Genomic DNA, 19,334 nt, shown 5'->3' on the forward strand with positions numbered 1-19,334 from the left:
AATCTTAATGACAGACTATTTCTTTCTATTCTACAAATTTAATAATAGGAATAGTAGGATTTTAATAACTGGGAACAGAGTAACAGAAATATTCAGTGTCATATTCTATCTAGAAAAATACAATGTTTAACAATCTAATTCATTGCACTGGAAATTGCTTGTTTCTTTTTATCTTCTTTCTTTCACCAAGAAAATGATTGAAATATTGGAGAACATTAATAGCTGATGGATTTGAAATTAGCTACGTGCTGGAAAATGTATCTGTCTCTCTAAAGAATGAAAGTCCATTGGACTTTCTATATTGATAAAGAAAGAATAGCGGTGTGGTGTACAATGTGTAAAGTCTTGTTTATTGGGCAACATGCAGAAATTCTAAACCTGAGCATGATCTGAAGCATTCTTTTTTGCTTCAGTTCATGTTTAAATGTTGATAGAACCTTGACATATGTAACACTTTTTACAGTCATAATCACAAGAGCCTCGTGGAAAAAACTGAATGTGTAATTCTGAAATTTCACTGGGGACTGTTCCTGTGTTTTATATTCTGGTTGCCTGTTCAAAATAATCCACATTTAAATAATTCCAGGAGGAACTGCCTGAGCGGAACAAAGACTAAATAGAGGTAATACTACATGAGAGAAATATTCTAATAATAATTTATTTGTACTCATGTTTAAATTGCAACCCACTGAGCAGAAAGGTGTGAATGTCAAGGCCTGTTACCCTTGCTTCAGACTTTTCATTCATAACCAGGCTGCAATCTCCGGGAGGAGGAAATTTCCACAGTACCAAGGATCAGAATCTTTGGAACTGAGGGAAAAACTGTTAGCTCTTAGCTACAAGACCTGGGTACATTTCATCTTATGGCCAATAGAGTAATTTTACACGCTGTAGTCAAGACTAGGTTAAAACTCTTGCCCTGTATTCAGTATAATCTTCTTCATATCAAAGGTAAAGTCAACACAGTGGAAGTAAGAGCTGGAAAAACAAATCAGAGTTTGGCAAATTTACAGTGTTTATTCTGAGATATTTGTGAGCTATTTGTTTCTTTGGCTATACAGTTTTTCATGATGGTTGGTTGATTATTTTTTAAAGAGAAAGTTAATCTATAATTTAAAGATGGGCAGGTAACTGATGCTTTTCTGTGGCTTTGTTTGAGTGCAGATATTAAAGTACTAAAGAAATTACATCTTCCAAACTAACTCATTGCTAAAAGTTAGAATAATTCAAGCTTAAATTTCTCATAAACTTTTAAAAAGTGTCCTTGGACTACTATAAAAGAACATTTGAAAATCTATTTAGACATGTTTTCAATGTATTTAAAAATATTTTAGGTAATTATTACCTGAATGTAATATATAAAACAGTTAGAAATGAACTAATATAAATACTTAAAACCAGAGCCAAAAATAGCTTCCTAGATCTGCTTCAGATCTGAACATAAAATAAACCGTTTTTCTTAAACAGTACCCCCAAACAGTCTTTCTTTTTTATTCTCCTCCTCCAGCATGCCTGTTTTTCTTCTAATGGTTGTTTAGATTTTTTTTCCTTTCTATGCAATATGGTTTTTTCCCTTTTTTTAGTGTTTTGGATTGACAATTTTGATACTGCTGTAGTCAGATTTGAACTGGCTAACTTTCCTGGGTGGATTACAAAAGAAATTATTTCTCTGCTATGCTGTTGTCTTTGATGCAGTTCTATAATTTATGGAAAAGAGAAAAAAAATCTCAATAAATTGCACTTTGTGCATGTCAACCAGAAGAGGGAGCCAATATAAACCCAATGGCAGTCAATGAACAGCTTTCAGTTGATATAAAAAAATGTTTACACATCGGAAGGAGACTTCATACGGTGTTTTATAGTCTGTACTGAATTATACATAAATTTTAAGGGGAACAGATGCTAAAACATAGGAATTGCTCCTCTAATTCAGTAACCTTGTTCCAATGGAGGCCAATACCAGATTGTTTAGATGAAGAAATGTTTGTTTGTGCTAGAAGTAGTAGGGATAGATCTTTATTCTCCACTGAAATGTTTATGGTGGAAACGACAACTTTTTTTTTGGATACAATGTAAAAATGGTAAATATTCCAGTTACAAAGGACTACTCCTCCAAAGCATTCTATATAAATGAAAAAAAAAAAAAGAAGAGTAACTTCTAGTGTTCATATCCTGAAATGTAAAGAGTCTTAATCGAGGTAATAGAAAGGGAGATTTTTCTGGTTGTCATCTAAATACATACTCCTTTCCTCATCTTCCCATGTTTGTATACCTTGACAATAATACTTTTGTATTGTTAGAAAGAAAAAAAAAGTTGCTTTTGTCCTTTTCCTTATGCTTTGGGATAGGCATGAACACTTGATGGACCAATAATCTACAGGAGTTTTTTGTTTGTTTTTGGTTTCTTGTTAAATCAAGTGCTATCCTAGGTTTTCACTTGCAAAACAAGTGTCTTTAGGTTTGACTTCTCCAAAATTCTGTATGCTACTGCAACTTTAGACACTGTGCTTCTGCTCTGACACTGTATCAAAGGAAAGCTCCTTCTTGTCTTCAGTCACTTTTTTAATGCTCACATGTAAAGGAATTTAAATCAACTTACAGTGTTCCAGAGATCAGCCTATTATATGTAGTGATTTGGAACTTTTACAGTATGTTTGAGAATACTTGTGTATGTAACTGGGAGTCATAATAGCAATGATTAGCTGAGCACTGAGGAACAAATATTTTAGAAGGTTTAAGTGGCCAAGGAAAGGTACTCTTCTTAGCCCTCTGCCGCTCATGGATAGGGTTGTGAGCAAAGCATCAGTCCCAAGGAGCCTTAGAGATGCCTCTCTTTCTCTCAAGGAGCAGTGAAGGGTGTCCAGGAGAAGAGGCACCTTGATAAGAAAAAGAGCAGCAGCATTACTTTGCTAGAATATTCTGAGGTGAATCTGTTCCTGCAGTTTGGCTGAGTGGTAGGAATAGAAGGCCTGTCTAATTCAGGTGGAACTGACTTCACTTTTGCAGTTGTCTATCTTAGTTGTGCATATTGCAGTATTCAGTATTTTCCCAGTTGTGGTATATAAATCATGCCATAATAAATAGATCTTCACTGGTCTGAGGACCCAAATTGCATTCTTTATTTTTAGTTGAAAATTTGACAGTGAAGGACATCAGAAGATCTGTGAGATTTTCACAGTGGTCCATGGTCTAGAAAGTTCGAAAACCACTGGTGCATCTTTTATTGCAAAGACTTTATGTAAAATATTTTTTCAAACTTTGTCTTACTTTGTGTCATCCAGCTAAAAAAAAATAAATCCAACAATACTGTTCAGAATAAAGCAGTTAAGTCTATTCAATGTGATATTTTAATTGTGTAGGGGAAAAAAAAGAGCAAAATATCTACAAGTGTATTTGGGAAATCATCATCGTGGCTAGGCTTCCCAAACAAAGATTTGGGAAGGACTCTACACACACTTACCACAGTAGCAGAAGTCTGAGTCTGATAATATATGTCTCATTATAACAGGTAGCACTGTTACTTTTTCTTTGTGGTTCAGAGACATCTCAATTGTTTTCCCTTTGCTTCCAGAAACATTTTCATTAGACAAAACAAACAACCAAACAATAGAAATAATTTCTTTGCTGTAATTGGAGGACTGAAAATGGAAGGATGTAGAAGTTAAGGTGAGCACCTGCAAGCTTGTGGCTTCAAGTGATTTTTGCCTTTTTCTCCCCAAACCAATTCTTCTTGATATGCAATAAAGAGCCTTCTGTCATGAAGACAGTGGGTTGGGGTTTTTTTTTGGTACCTAAAACTGCCTGGCTTGGGGTGCAGGTTTACATCTCGGAGGCTGACTGAGACTGACATTAGGTTTTCTCTTTGAGGTGTCTGTGAGTGGCATCATCTTCATCATTCATGATCCATTATTGAGTTTTGAGTTCCACAGCACTTTTAAAATGTTATGGAAATGGCTTACTCTTAGTAAGTAGATTCAGAGTGCAGCTGTTGGTTCATTTTTAGGGACATTTATCAGGGCCAGTGAGACAAAATGTATTTGGTGTGGCAAGGTCAAGTGTTGCCACATGCAGATCTTCATGTAGAGATAATCTTAAATGCTGCTTTGTCTGTGAGCATGATTTATTCATTATCTTAATCAATGCATGACTGGCAGGAGGAATACACAACTGCATTGTGGAAAGACAGAATGCCGTCCTATAAAGACACACTTGATCTTGGATTGAATCCTGAATGTATGGATAATGAAGGAATGTGAGACCAAAAAATCTGTCAAGTGACTGAGGCGACATTGGGATCTTGATTTAAATCGCCTGTGTGACTTCTGCCCTTTGTGCCAGGCTGAGAAATACGAGAATGTGCTTTTGAGGGAGCATAGCTCCATTTGTATTTGTCCAATTAAAACCCTGCATCTTCTTGTCATTACATGTTATCAAATATGATTTTATTCTTATTATGAACTAAATTGTGAGTAAATCTCATGCCGCATGGTTAGGTCACTTCAATTCCTTTCTTCCTGCTCCTTTGTAATGCAGCATAATTAGATATGCTGTTAAATCCTGGTAATTAATAATTTTTTTAACGTCTGCATGGTGACACAATATTCAGTGTTTTGCACACTTTCACTAAAAGAAAAAGCCTCTTGTTCTTACACTAGACAGACACATAGGTGTTCGATTTATGGCTACAGGAAATTTCTTTTCTGGTAGTAGTAGTGACTGACCTTATTCAATACAATAAAATAGTGCATTTTAATTTAGTATGCACTGAAGGAATAAATGTACATGAAAATGTGATGTCTTGAATGTGTCAGTGTTTTATGCCAGTTTGTTACATATTTTTTTTTCCATTTGCTCAGATATGTGCTTGAGAAAAATTGACATCAAAAAGGAGCAACCATGGGTGATTCTTCATTTTATTCAAGCTTTGACTTTCCTGGCTTTATAGAAATGTTGAAGTGTTTCTAATCCAAGAGATCTACTTAGCACAGTTCAATCATTGTAATAGTGAAATTAGTGTATAAGTTAAAGCGGTTCCTATTGGATGAAAAGTGAGAATAGAAAACCGGGAATAAATACAACTGTAAGGGATCTTTTTTTTCTCAGTGTAACCCCATCCACAGCTGTGCTGGAGTTGACAGGAGCTGATGGAGCCTCTATGGAGAATACCAAAGTGCATCTTGGTGCCTGCCTGTAAAGGGGGCTGTTTTGTTGCCACTGACTGTTTTTTGGGGACTTCCCAATAGCTGTGTTTTCACAGCCTGTCTGAACTGGAGTAGAATCACACCTGTGCCTGAAGTGGCCCAGCCCTGTTCCATGTGCCAGAAAGTCTCTTAGTGTCACTGGTATGCTGATATTTGATTATTGAGCTGAACTTGACCATTTTCATGCCCTCAGTTTCTTCCCTTCTCCTGGGTTACTGCTTAACCAGACCCATCTCCCAGCCTGGCTCAGTACACTGCCACGTGGACACTTACCCTGGCTTGGGAAAGGAGATGGTGCATGTGACTAGTTTGGCCGGATGAAGACTCAGGCAGTTTAGAGGGCTGGAGTATGGCTAAATATGTTTAATGGCTCTTGCACAAGTTTTATTTCCACATCTGATATAAACTACTAAAATAAAATCTTGCTTAAGACAGTAATTACAACATCCACGTTTCAGGAGTAATACAGTGGTAAGGAAAAGTATTTCTATGTATTGTTGATACATATGCCGTATTTTAAAGGCTAGTGTCCAGACTGTTTCTTGCAGTGGTCTAGGGAGCCAGTTTTAAGCTGAAGGAAGGAATGAAGGGGAAAATGAAGAAAAGAATTTTGTGTCCTAAAATACTGCTGATAGGGAAAATAGCGACTGTACCTTCTAATGTGTAAATAGAGCATGTTCTGGTTAAAAGGGCAAACATCTCTGTTGCCTGAAGGAAGTTTCTGGCTTACTGAGTCAGGCAGTCAATAGAAAGGAAAATAGCTACTTGTATAGGGTAGTTCAGAGCAGGAACCTAATTTAGTCACTGTGTTTCTCTGTGAGGAAGCCTGTGTCTCTCCATTCGCCACCTGGTGAGCCTAAGACAATTATCCTCCTTGGGCTAATGCTGGCCTCTGTGAATTCCCCCTGGCTTTCAAAACCACATGCTGGATGACCAATCTGTCCTGCTGAGAGCAAATTAGTTATAGGGTGGGTGTCATCTGCTTGTTCCATCCAGGGCAGAAATAATGCCAGTAGGAAGAAGGGGGTTTAGTCTTTCAGGTGCACTTGAATAAAGAATCTGTTATTTAAAAGTGTAATGCCTAGTTTTGTCAAGCTGTTGCCTTTTGGTTAGTAAAGGCATTTTTGACTGATGGAGAATCGTTTTATTTGGTATTTATCCTTTTCCTTTTTTATTTGGTGTTTTCTGCAGCACACTAAGGAGATTAAGTGGAGAGGTGCTTTTTCAAGTTGCCAGCAAAGTCTCCTTGTGACTAGCAATAAAAAATTAAATGCCACTGGATTTTTTTTCTATTCCTTCAATTCATTTTGCTGCTAGTTTGCATGCTGTCTAAACTCAGACTTTTCAGGCATGCTTTGTGTTTATATGAAAAATGCTAGAAAATTGTCTTAATTATATCCAGCATTTGTAGGCTACCAGAGGTTCACTTGAACTTTCTGTTTAGAGCATTTAGTGCACGGAAAGCATCAAACTGCAATTAAAACAACTTCTGTAGGCATCTGTGAATTGTTAAGGTTGCACACTGTTCGTGGCAGCTCCTGAGTAAGAGCTAGTTATGCTGGGAAGCCTAATGGGAAGAAAATGTCGGTGCATGTTTTTTCCCTCTGTGTGTGCTTGATTGACTGTGGGAAGCTGGAGGAGGAGAGGTAGGAAAGGGCACTAGAAACACTTTCACAATTGGCTCTCCCTATTCTCCAGACTTTAACAGATATTTTTTTTTGTACAACTGTAAGGATTTCCAACAAAAATACTGTTTAGAGTATAAAACTGCCTGCTTGTCTCCCCAGGACACAGAACCTCCAATGATGCTGTTTAATTAGTGTTTTATTGGTCTCTCTGAGAGGATGTAGATTTGCTGGTTTGTATCTGTCTGGGTTCACCTGGCCAGAAACTTGCGGGGATATGCAGGAAACAGAAATCTTCAATTTGCAGCAGATGTGGTGGGGAGCAGCCTCTGAATAAAGAACAAGTCTGTCACATCCCAAAAGAGCTGTCCATGTGCTTTGTAATTTATCTGGAAACCCCAGCTCAAGAACACGAATCCTTAAATGCCCCATAGATAAAATTCCTGTACACAAAAAGGATGCTGTGTGTGGGAATATGCAGGAAAATGGTAGTTATTAAATGAGTAAACTGTTCCCAAGATGAATCAAGTGTAAGCATCTTAAGGTCTCATTAAACCGCCAGTGATTTTTTTTTTTTTTTTTTAATTTAGGTGGATTTTTGTTTGTTTGGTTTAGGGTTTTTTTGTTGGTTTTTGGTTAGTTGGTTTTTTTATGGCTTTGTGTTTGGTTTTTTTTTAATGTTAATTTGATTATAGCTTTTAAAAAGTGTTGGAGGTTTTGGTATTTCTTTTATATCGTTCAGTTACTAAAAAAGTTGAAGCTGTGAGATATGGTTTACTTATATGGTACAGAGGACTTTGTTCTGCATGATAGCTTTCACAGTAACATAATCAGAAAAAGAGAGATTGTTCTTTCATAAATTAATATTTTCCTGTAGCTAATCATATTATTTGAAGATACAGTATACAGAAATAAAACAAATCTAATTGTTTGAATATTTCTGTTCTTACAATGATTTATCTCTGCATTTAGTGAACAGAATTTGTATAAAATCACAGTCTTTATGTTTCTTTTTCCTGGTGCAGACTTAGCAGGTAAGATTTCCACTTGAATCAGTGAAATTTCATTTTCTGTTTTCATTTAGAAAGGCATTGATGCAAAACACCGGTATTTTTGTTGTTCTGTTGTAGTTGTTCTCCAACATTAAAGATGGCGAAGGTTTACAGTTGTTCGAGCAAGGCCATCGCACTGCCCACAAGCAAGAGTGTCACACCATGGAGGCAGTGAGGCTGGTGGCGTTCAACCTGAAGCAAGTGCTCACAAAGCTCATGACTCACATCTTTGGTGATGGTAGGTTCTCCTGGACTGCTCCAGGTGGCTATAGTTGCTTGGGCTGTGGAGACACATTTTGCTGTATAAATACAAACAGGAGGCTTAGGGGTGATGTTGACAGTTGGAATACAGAATTTTTAAAAAAAAAATTGTTATTTTCGAGAGGCCACACACTCCTTTCTTGGTTTTCCTAAATACCGGTGCACACAACGCTGTGTTGAATCATCAGGTTTTTGTGAAAATGTTCTGGTATGCAGCATGTCAGGGTAATGCAGTGGGCGTGAATACAGGTGGGGACACATGCCAGACTCAACTACAAACACTCGTGGGGCAGAAGCAGGGTGTTAGAGTAAAAGTGGCGGACCTGTCAGTGTGGGACCTGCGAGGAGAGGCAACTCTAGCTCCAGTGCAAAACTGTGCAGGACCCGCTTTGCTTTGTCTTCATGAGCCTCCCGTGTCCCTGGAGGGACAGGGAATGGGTGCACCATCACATCTAGGGGTGCGTGAGAGCTTGAGTGCTGCTGGGGAGGGTGCAGGGTAATTTTCACTTCTCACCAGCAGCATGGAGATGGACAGGACCAGGGAAGGGGTACGTATGTGCACATGCTGCTTTGCTGTGTACACACACGAGGCACCTTGAGCGTTTCCCATGTGCAAATGAATTAAACCTTGCAGCTGAGGGGAGACGGTGTTTGCTAAGTTCATGCCAAGCTGAAAAATACTTGTCTTTTGCTACTTACAGTGGGATGAGGAAAGGTAATGAATATGTATATGAATGAAATATTCTCTCCTCAGAAATACCTGCTTTCAGTTTCAGGAACAGAATTTATAAATGGCCTGAGTCAAAATTGCTACATTAATGCTATTTCATTGGCAAGGAGACTGCTATTCTGAGCTGATTCATTTTTCTGTTGAGGAAATACTGGATGGTATTAGAATGTATCCTGCCTACTTTCAAAGGTCTTTTAAGATGCTTACTGCACTTAGAGCAGTATTTCCAAGAGTGGATTGATAATGGTACCAAGTCCTATATATGATTTCTTGAATATTTTTCTGGCTTTATTCTATTCCACCAGAACAAAAATTTTTAAGTTCTTCAGTTCAGAGTTTCTTGTGGGTGTATTTTACTGAACAGTGGTCTTTTGAAACATACAAGATTAGGATCAAAGTGAGTAATAGTAAGAATGATATTTTTAGATCAACCTCAGATGCTGGGGATGTTGTTTAAAGTGGACAACTTCTAGGAGTTATTAGTGATATCTCAGGCTGCAGTTTCATCCTTCTCTAACTGTTGACAGAGGCTGCATTTTAAGCTTCAACATGCTGGCAGTTCTGCAGTCCACACAGTAGCTAGAAAGACATTAAAAATATATTCATAAATTATTTTAAACATACAGACTAAAAGTAGATGCCACCTTCTTACTGTAGGGATTTTCCATTTTTATACCAGCTATATTTTTCCTGAAATGCAAAGACAAGATATAGTTAGTGATTAAAATGAAATTATATGTATATATATATATATATATATTTGCCCCCCACATTTCATGGAAATACTTGAATATAGTATTCAGAGAGCAAACTTCTTGTTAGGCATTAGGTGTATGAGATCGGTGCACTGCAAGTGTCTTGGGACACACATAAATAAATTTCTCTTTTGACTACTGTCATCTTTTGGCTTCCGTTTTACTCTTTACACAATACTTTTGATAATTTTTTTTTGTCTCAACACCCGTAAATTTTAACTTAATTTTAAAATGTGTTTTACTGTGTCTATTGCTCTTGGGAAATTTCTGTATTTTTCCTTTGTGTGGGCATTCCGTAGGACCTCGTGTTCTGTTAAAAGCAAAAATTTCATTCCTTTTATACTTCACATCAGTTGTATTCTTTACAACCTGTGCTGTCAGCAGAATATTGTAGTGAAGTTGCACATCTTTTCTAGCAGGACAGCATGACCATCACTGCAGTGAGCTATTGAAATGTTACATTATCACACAGTCAACGGTTACTCATAGGCAGATTGTTTGGATTGTAGATTAAGTTTGCTGTGCAAGTTAATTTTGCATAAACTAGCTTGTGCCCTGAAGTCCTGGAATTGGATAGTTGTGCTTCTGCAGTACTTCTCTGGGAATTTACCAGGTCAGATTGATGACAGATTGAGGATCCCTGCAGGATCTCTGCAGAAAGGTCAGATCACTGACCTGACCTTTTTTTTTTCCCAATGTTTTTTCCTCTGCATTGTTCTAGGTTAGTTTTCATAATATTTAATGAGACAGTTTTGCTTTACCTGACTCTTTACCTACACTTATTCCAAAAGTTTGTCTTTTTATTTCTTTCTGGCTTTGACACCAAAGGAATTACTTAGATATTAGATGGAGGGGGAAAGATCTGGATCGTGCAAGGAACTGTCTTAAATACTTCACAGTGTAAGACAGTTCTATTTATGAGATTTTCTAGTGGTATGCCATGTCTGATTTTGCATTCTACAAGTAATTATCTTCAGTTTTTTTTCATGAGATTATGATATCAGGAAGCTATTTCAAATACTACACCTAGATATCACATTCTTAGTTTTCCTCTATTACCTGTAGGTAAGGTGCACACTTGAAATCCAGTAATTTAACTTACACCTCCATCTCCCCATACAGATTATCAGTGTAGGAATTCTGTTATATCTCATTTAAGTTACCTTGTAATAAGGCTTTCCAAGATAAACTGTCGTAGGTTTCTCTATAGTTAGTCCTTCTCAACTACAGTTCTTTCTGTAACCCTTCCATAGTTTGTCAAAAGCTTTCTGGAACCTGAGAGATTCAGAAGTAATCTTACTATAGCAAATAGAAAAGAATGATTGTGTGTTACTTCTGTGATTTGTTCCTCTACATGAAATGGCTCAAAATTCACTGCTGTCTCATATTTATCTACCCAGTTTCTAGGCACTGGTAAGGGGAGGCAGAAGAGTGGGTGATGCTGTGCTTTGACTGATGGCTTTGCTGCTGCTGGTTTTCACTGAACAGCCACTGGATGTCTTTTAAATCAAACATGTTGTTCTGCTCTTTCTTCTTTTTAACTCTGTTGTACTGATACCTCCTTTGAGTACATGGAGATCTGTAGGTGTAAGGAGTCTAAAAAGAAAGAAAAAAAAATCATTTATTGAGGACATAATGATCTGGCAAATAACTTCTGAAAAATGTGAGCTAATGTAGGTTTATGGGCAGCCAGCTCCTGTCTGCTGCAAGTGTGATGAATTATCTGCAACAACGAGGTGCAGAGTACTTACAAATTGACACTCACCTCAAGAGGCCGCAGTTCGATACCTTCTGTGCTTCCCAGCGCCCACCCTGTGCCCCTCTCCTTTTTCTCCCATAACCTCATCTCTAAAAATAATCCTCACAGGAACAAAGAGAATTTCTGGTCAGTGAAGACCATCTGGGTCTCAGGCTTTGTTGCTTCTGTGCTGTAGTGTAGCAATAGGCTGCTTTAATGTGTTTGGTTTGTTCTTTTCTCTTTTCTTTCTTTTTCAGTGCCTTTGGTCAAGCCTTTTTCATTACGAGACTCAATTAGGCTAGCACTTGTTTAGCTTAATATCTGATAACACCATTACTTTTCGGTGCAGGCTATGACCAGTTCATTACCTTGATTCAGTATTCAGAAATAACAATAAATATTCACTATTTCCATACTTATTGGAGGTGTGACATGTAAGTTGCTGTGTTGGGTTTGCATGGCAAGGTTTTGGTAGCAGGGCAGCTACAGGGGTGGCTTCTGTGAGAAGCTGCCAGAATTTTCCCCCGTGTACAACAGAGCCAATGCCAGCCATCTCCAGGACAGACCCACCGCTGACCAAGGCTGAGCCAGTCACCAACGGTGGTAGTGCCTCTGGGGATAACACATTTTAAAAGAGGGGGAAAAAACCCTGCACAAATGCAGCCAGAGAGAGGAATGCGAACATGTGCAAGAAACAGCCCTGCGGACACCAAGGTCAGTGAAGAAGGAGGGGCAGGAGGTGCTCCAGGCACCAGAGCAGAGATTTCCCTGCAGCCTGTGGAGCAGACCATGGTAAGGCAGCTGTGCCCCTGCAGCCCATGGAGGCCCATGGGGGAGAGATCCACCTGCAGGCCCTGGAGAACACCATACTGGAGCAGGTGGATGCCCAGAGAAGACTTGTGACCCTGTGGGAAGACCATGATGGAGCAGACTCCTGGAAGGACCTGTGGCCCTGTGGAGAGAGGAGCCCATGCTGGAGCAGGTTTGCTGGCAGGACTTGTGACCCTGTGAGAGACCCATGCTGGATCAGCCTGTTCCTGAGGGACTGCACCCTGTGGAAGGGATCTGCACTGGTGCAATTCATGAAGGACTGTTCTGTGGGAGTGACCCCAGCTGGAGCAGGGAAAGAGCAGCAGAGAAAAGGAGTGACGAACTGACTGCAGCCTCCATTCCCTGTTCCCACTGCTGGCAGGGACGAGGTAGAGAATTCAGGAGTGAAATTGAGCCTGAAAGAAAGGAGAGGTGGGGGGAAGGTGTTTTTAAGATTTAGTTTTTATTTCCCATTATCCTACTCTGATTTGATTGTAATAAACTAATTTCCCCAAGTCGAGTCTGGTTTGCCCGTGACTGAGCAGTGAGTGGTCTCTCCCTGCCCTTATCTCAAGCCAGGAGCCTTTTGTTGTGTTTTCTCTCCCCTGTCCAGCTGAGGAGGGGAGTGGTAAAGTAGCTTTGGTGGGCACCTGGCATCCAGCCAGGGTCAACCCACCACAGTTACTAATGGACATGTGCCTACTGGAAGGACTCCCATGAACCCTTTTAGGCTCTGAAACGAGCGGGTGTCCTCTGGTAACACAAGTAATTTCTTCGAACTGGAGAAGTTGCTGAGCTTGTTTCTAGTGGTCAGTCTCTGGTTAGATTCAGCATTGTATTCTGTGTCACACATCTCTTGGCCTTCTAAAATTTCTTGAAAAAGATCAGTTTTTGCCAGCATGTCATAGGCTGTATACGAAGAAATAAATTAGGCCTAATCAGGTAAATTATACAGTACTACAGAAAGCCTAATCTTCATAATCCTTAAGTCCTTAGCGGTCTAATTTGCTGAGTATGAGCAATGGCCTTTATTCCTTGGGAATATATTGAGCACCAAGACAATATTTCGTATCTAAATAATAAATGTACCCATTTATTCTGTGACAGTCTATAGAAATGCAGTTAGAAGGCTTAATCTTGCTGAAGGCTGAGCACCCTCAGCATTTCAGTAAAGTCTTCTAGAGCCAAAAGTCTGAAAGAACACTTGAGTATAAACTACAAAGGTATTCCCAATTGGCCATGAGACTGTATGAATAAAATTATTGTGGTATATGGGATTAACTGTTAATTTAGAGAACAGAATGAAGGTGAGTTGTTTCTTCATTGTGAATTTGTTTTGGTTTATTCAGATTTTTGTTTGCTTGCTTATTTGCATTTAAAACAAAAGCCTCTTAAGTACTAATAAGCATTAAAATGCAAAAATAAAAAAAGAGCTTTAAATTCTTTTTTTATCTCTTAAAATTTATTTTAATTAAGAACAAACAGCTGAGAAATCCCTTTTTTTCCCAGTTCTTCATTTCAAAGTAATAAGAGGATTAAAAAGAAACCATTATCTGAATGTTGTTATTGAACACAAAACTACTTGAATATTCAGTGTCCTTGCTACAGTTCCAAATTTTGCAAGCTAAATGAAAATATTTTATATGTGTATGGCTTTACAGTGTATACAGGATTGTACAGCCCTAGAATTAAAAATGCCAAGATCAGGAAATAAAAAAAATGTTTTCTGCATACCATACTGTTATATACACGTAACTCTTTTGATCTATGTATTTTTTAATTGTTATGCAGGAAAAAAAACAATAAAATGATTGCTAAAATCACAGTACAATGGTGATTGGTATGATTGCAAATACTTCCAGTTTTCAGAGTTCTGTGTTGTAAAATTATCAAAAAGCTTTTTTATCTTTCATATAATTTCCTTAGGTTAATTTTTAAGAAAGAAAAGAAAACCTAGCAGTACCAGTGTATTTATCTTTAAACCTCCCTCACCATTTGAAAGTTCATAACATCTAGAAAAGTTCCCTGTAACAATTCAGTATTTTATATTTTGGTCATGCATGTACTTTTGTTGTAGCTTGTTTTTTCAGTTTCTGTAGCCACATTTGATGTTTCAAAAGTAGTCAAAGAAAATCTAATCCTTGAGGCTACGTAAAATATTTTTATTTGAAAAACTTTCAGTATAAATCATGCAATTTGATGTTTCACATTCCTTTTATGAAATGATGCAAAAAAAGCCTGAAAATCAAACCAGGAATATTAACAGGTACTGTCACTCAAACAACTCTTGCTGTGCCCCTTATTTTCAAAACTGTACTTGCCTGGTTCTTAATGATCCTAATACTGATTAGTATTTGGCTTAACTGAAGGGAAGATGGGCTTGGGGTTAAGGCATTAGCTTACAGATTTTGCACTTCAGTTCTGTTTTGTGTTTTTGTAGTTCATGTTTCTGAGACTTCTTTCCTGACACCTAATAGCTAGAAAAAATTATTTAGTGAAACAAAGCCTCTGTAAATCATTAGAAGAACTAAGGCTCATCAAATATAATGAGGGCCTTGACAAGAACTCTGCTTTTGGCAGCAGTGTAGACCTTGTTCTCTTCTGGCTCTTCTGCTCTGAGATGCCGGGAATTTCCTCACTGCACAGTGGCATTTGCAGAGATGCTGAGGTGGGGAGGAGGATGGGGAGTTACCCAGAGATGCTTTTCTCTTAGACTTATCTGCTGGGTCCAGAATGCTCTGTGTGTGTTGCATACCTTAATAATGTACAACTCTGTGCATATATACTTCTATTTGAGTATATTAATATCTATTTTTAACTTTCATATTTAAACCTATACAGAGAGAACAGCTCTGTATTTTAATTAGGTTCTGATGAAAAAAAATTACTTACCTAGACAATCCACGAAATACTAAGTAAAAATTAAAGACTTAGCTAGCATTTTCCTGTAAGAAGCAGTTAGTAATTTCTTGGTGCAAAGAATAACAACAGAATTACTGACTTTCCCATGATCTTGACTCACTTTTGTTCCATGCCAGGTGGTTGCTAGAGTTTGACAAATGATTGATTTGGTTTCAAAGGGTGCTTGAATTGCACAAAGCATTTTTCATATTAGAAAAGACATGGTCATTTTTTTCCACAGGTTTTAAGATTTATCGCCTTGCATGACTGTTGTAAATTAGTTTGTTTGCTATTTATTTTCTCTGGATTGCTGTAATTGATATCATTAGTTGAAGGGCAAGTTTTACAGATGGTTGGAGGGATGGCCTTTTAAGCATACACCCTTTAATATTTATTTATTTATTTAAACACTGCTACAGGACTACAAGTCAGATGGGTAGATTGCTACTTTCCGTTTACTCACCCTTCCTTTGAGATGGAGATCAACTTCCAAGGAGAATGGATGGAGGTCCTGGGCTGCGGGGTCATGGAGCAACAGCTTGTTAACTCAGGTACTGAAACTCCTTTACTTCATTGACATCTCTGTTAGCAAACATTTCCAGAGCAATCAGCTTCACAGTCTGAAACGTCCCCTTCTACCCTGGTGAGCACAGACATATCCCTCAGGTGGAACGCATGCTGTGATTTGAGTAACAACTGAGCAAGTGATCTGGAGCCTGCAAACAGAAAGCTTGCCTTTTATTTTGTACAGTAAGGAGACAGACAGATGTCAGCTTTAAAAGAGAACCTGCAAATTAGAGTGTGAGGTTTGTTTTTCTTTTCCAAGAGGTGTCAAGTGCATTCATAGTTATGATTTTAAAGTATCATTAGCAAATAACATCGCCTATTATTTGGAATATCAAAGTGCTCCTGTGTCTCTAAAGTATAGAAAGAGGAATGTGCTATTTTTCATATTGCTATTTGGTCACTGGGTAAATGGTAGGTAGATTTTTGCCTTTGTTTTGTTTCCCTTCTCCTTGATTTAGTTTATTTATGAAGTTGCAAACTGCATTAAGAGCACATCATTTATTTTAATTGAAATTATTACACAGAAATTTCACCTGACAATTTTGCTTTCTAAAATTTATAAGTATGGAAGAAGGAGAGGAGAAATTGGTGGATTTTTTTATGTCTAAGTGGAAAATTTTGCATGCTTGCTTTTTCATTTGCTGAGAATAGGTAATTCTTCGTTAGTGTAGGACAGACTGCGTGTGTTCAGACCTTTGTCATTCAATATCTTCCAGTACTATTTATTATGTACAGAAGACTCTTGGAATATCATTTGAAAGCAAGTATGCTTTCAGATAGCCAAGTTAATACTCAGTTGAATTTTTTGCCATTGGTTTGTTAAGCTATTGTTGTATTTTCATATGGTCTAAATTCTTCCTGTTGAAATCCAAGTATGATAACTATGAATTACTTAATTTTGGCACCAGTTACTTGGCACAGCTTGTTTTCCTCAAAGTTTACATGTATTCTAATGTGATCATTTTCCTTTTAAAAAGATATCCTCTTCCAGAGTTTCTCTCCAATGAATTAATGATTTATGCTAATGTTCTTTCTCAGGTTATTATTTTCATGGTGTGGTAAATATAATATACAGCTTCTAATGAGCCTTAGAAGTGAAAGACTGCTGTGTAATATTATTTCCATCAGATGTAACAGACCAGTGTCCAGGCTTTCTTCTTGAAAAGCTTTTATGTTGCTAAATTCTTAAGTTTAGGTTCTTTTAATAGATGAAAGAAGAGCCAAGCTGTGGCCTCAAAGCAATGACTGTTTACATTTGTGTGTGTGTATGTGAATAGATGTACATGAAACACAAGTAGTTTCTACAGCAGGTTTTTTTGGTAACTTTATTGTGTGGGGACTTCAATAGCACTTTCTCACCCTTGAAATTTCGCATTATTAAAATGTTAACGCAGATCAAGATTTGCCAGGGGAGGTACAACCAGCCTCATTCTTGTCATTCACTGGGCAGTGGGAATGATTCAGTCTTCTGGACCATTCAGATTTTCCATGTTAACAGCAAACAAGGTTTCTGTTGTCTTGGTGTGTAGATGAGCAAATACTAAAGGCTGCAAGTACCGTTTCCATTAAAGCCAATCCACTTATTGATTGTTTTTTAACAGTTCTTTGCATTCAGGAAAGCCTCCTACAACAAATAAAATTGAGAATATGGTGTTATTTACTATTTTTTAACAGTGAAAGTTGCTATTTTAAAAGAAAAACATATATCTTATGACAGTGTTTTTATATAATTGTTGAAAAAATATGAACTACTGCAAAGGTGCACTGACTTGTCAGGAATGATGTTACATGTTCCCCTAAGTCTGATGGTGCTAAACTAGAGTACGTATTCGGTATAAAGTGAACACAGAAGATAATTTTGATAATCAATTTTCACTGAGTATAAAATCTAGCTTATTGCACTGTTTAACTTCCCATTTTTGTGTGCTTTGTTTTTTGTCCTAAACTATACCTGAACACATAATTTTAATAGGAGTGCTATGTATAAATTGTGATGTAGGAAAAGTTATTTTTATTCTCATTAATACAGAAACTTTGCAGTATTGTAGGAAGTACTCTTAGTTTTAGGACCATGATGAGGATACAAGGAAATTTTGTGGTTCAGTAGAGCTAATTTCAATTAACAGCACGCAAGGTATTTATTTCTGTACTTCAAGAGTTTGTTATCCAAGATTTGCAAAGCTGATGTTCATCGATAGGTGCTGAAGTTCCAAGTCTGTATGGAGTTCTAAGGTTCAAACCTTTGAATACAGGATGTTGCTTACTCAGAGGCTGTGATCACATAGTGTTGCTTAGTAACTGTGAAATTGAAAGCAGTTAGGGTGTGATCCTTTGCTGATGAAAATCAATGGCAATGTTCTCAATGCTCAGCATTGCGGAATATGGTAGCTGGGGATGGAAGCAAGAAAACTGAACTAAAGTTTACCTCAAAACCATGAGACTAAAAACCAGATCATTTAAAACCAAACTAAGCCAAAGCGCAAACAAACACTCCCTCTCCCGCAAAAAACCCGCAACCAACCAAACTAAACAAAACAAAAAAAAGAGAATTCCTTAACTTTTTGGTAAAACTTCTCGTGATGTTTTTAACTCCTGAAGTATACCATAAAATAATGTAAGGGTGGCACACCAGATCCATCCAACATCCAGGGCATCCATCTGTCACGATGATGTTCCAAACCAGTGCATAAAGATGAGTAGAACAGGCATGGTTATGCTAATCCTTCCCTGATATGCTCCTTCAGCTACCTGTTTCCTGAGCTGAAAATGGTATGTTTGTTTTCAGTAGTCATTGTGGAATATTCTTCCATTTCTTTGTCAAAATGTTTTTCAAATCCCAGTGAACCTTTACTCTATGCAGTGTCTTGTAGCAAGAAATTGCATAACTTGCATGAGGAATTACTTTGGTTTTGTTCTGACCAGCAACTTAGAGTTACAGTTAGAGCTCTTCTCTCATGCAAGAAGAGTCAGTGAATATGTTTCCTTTTACTTTGTTTAAGCCACTCAGTATTTGTTTAGATCTCAGTTGTCACTGACTTCTTTCGCAGCCAAAGGGTGCTGGTCAGACAGTCCCTCCCTATGTGGGAGCCTATCCATATGTTCTGATAGTCATGATCACTCCTGCCCGCATCTTCTTTAGGCTTCTTTTTTCCTTTTCTGTTAATTCTTAATATTAATTTTCCTTGTTGACCTTTAATGAGCCTTGAGTCGAAAGAGAGAGGAGGTTTTGGTATGATGACTGCTGTAGATGGTTGTTTTTAGTCACTGGCTGGTGGTTGAAACATCCTGGCACACAGCCAGCCATTCAGCTCTGGGTGGCAGCTCAGGTTGAGGTCTCATTTCCTAAAATTCTGAATCATGAAGGTTGTGGTATTTAGGCAAGGAAGGAGGAATTGGTAAGAGGAATTGGTAAAACTTTCCTGCTGTATGTAGATTTTTCTACCTTCCACATCAGAAAGAAACACTGATATTTACAGTCTTAAAAAACAATTTTATTTTATAAATATAACACATTTAAAATTTTTCCTTGTCAGTTTGAAAGGAGTAGGGAATGGTGTAGGGGTTTGGAAGAGGAAATGTCAGCTTTCCAGCTTGAATAGTAGGAGATGGCATGGCATTAGCAAGGAAATGAGCAGGCACTGGGCTTTCAGTGAGGCTATCGAGAGAGCTACTTGTCAACAGCTTACACACAGTT

At 37.8% G+C, this 19,334-nt stretch overlaps 1 protein-coding gene across 7 annotated transcripts in view; it reads left to right on the top strand.

The window, feature by feature from the left end:
* The window catches only part of FARS2 (phenylalanyl-tRNA synthetase 2, mitochondrial), a 239,695-nt gene that overhangs the window by 59,045 nt on the left and 161,316 nt on the right, over positions 1 to 19,334 (top strand). For all 7 annotated transcript variants that reach the window (XM_032712457.1, XM_032712432.1, XM_032712424.1 and 4 more), the window contains 2 exons: positions 7,957 to 8,116; positions 15,493 to 15,624. In XM_032712457.1, the coding sequence (XP_032568348.1) occupies positions 7,957 to 8,116; positions 15,493 to 15,624 (292 nt within the window). The remainder of the gene's footprint in view (positions 1 to 7,956; positions 8,117 to 15,492; positions 15,625 to 19,334) is intronic.

This window comes from Chiroxiphia lanceolata, chromosome 1 (genome assembly GCF_009829145.1).
Source record: "Chiroxiphia lanceolata isolate bChiLan1 chromosome 1, bChiLan1.pri, whole genome shotgun sequence".
NCBI classification, from domain to species: Eukaryota; Metazoa; Chordata; class Aves; order Passeriformes; family Pipridae; genus Chiroxiphia; species Chiroxiphia lanceolata.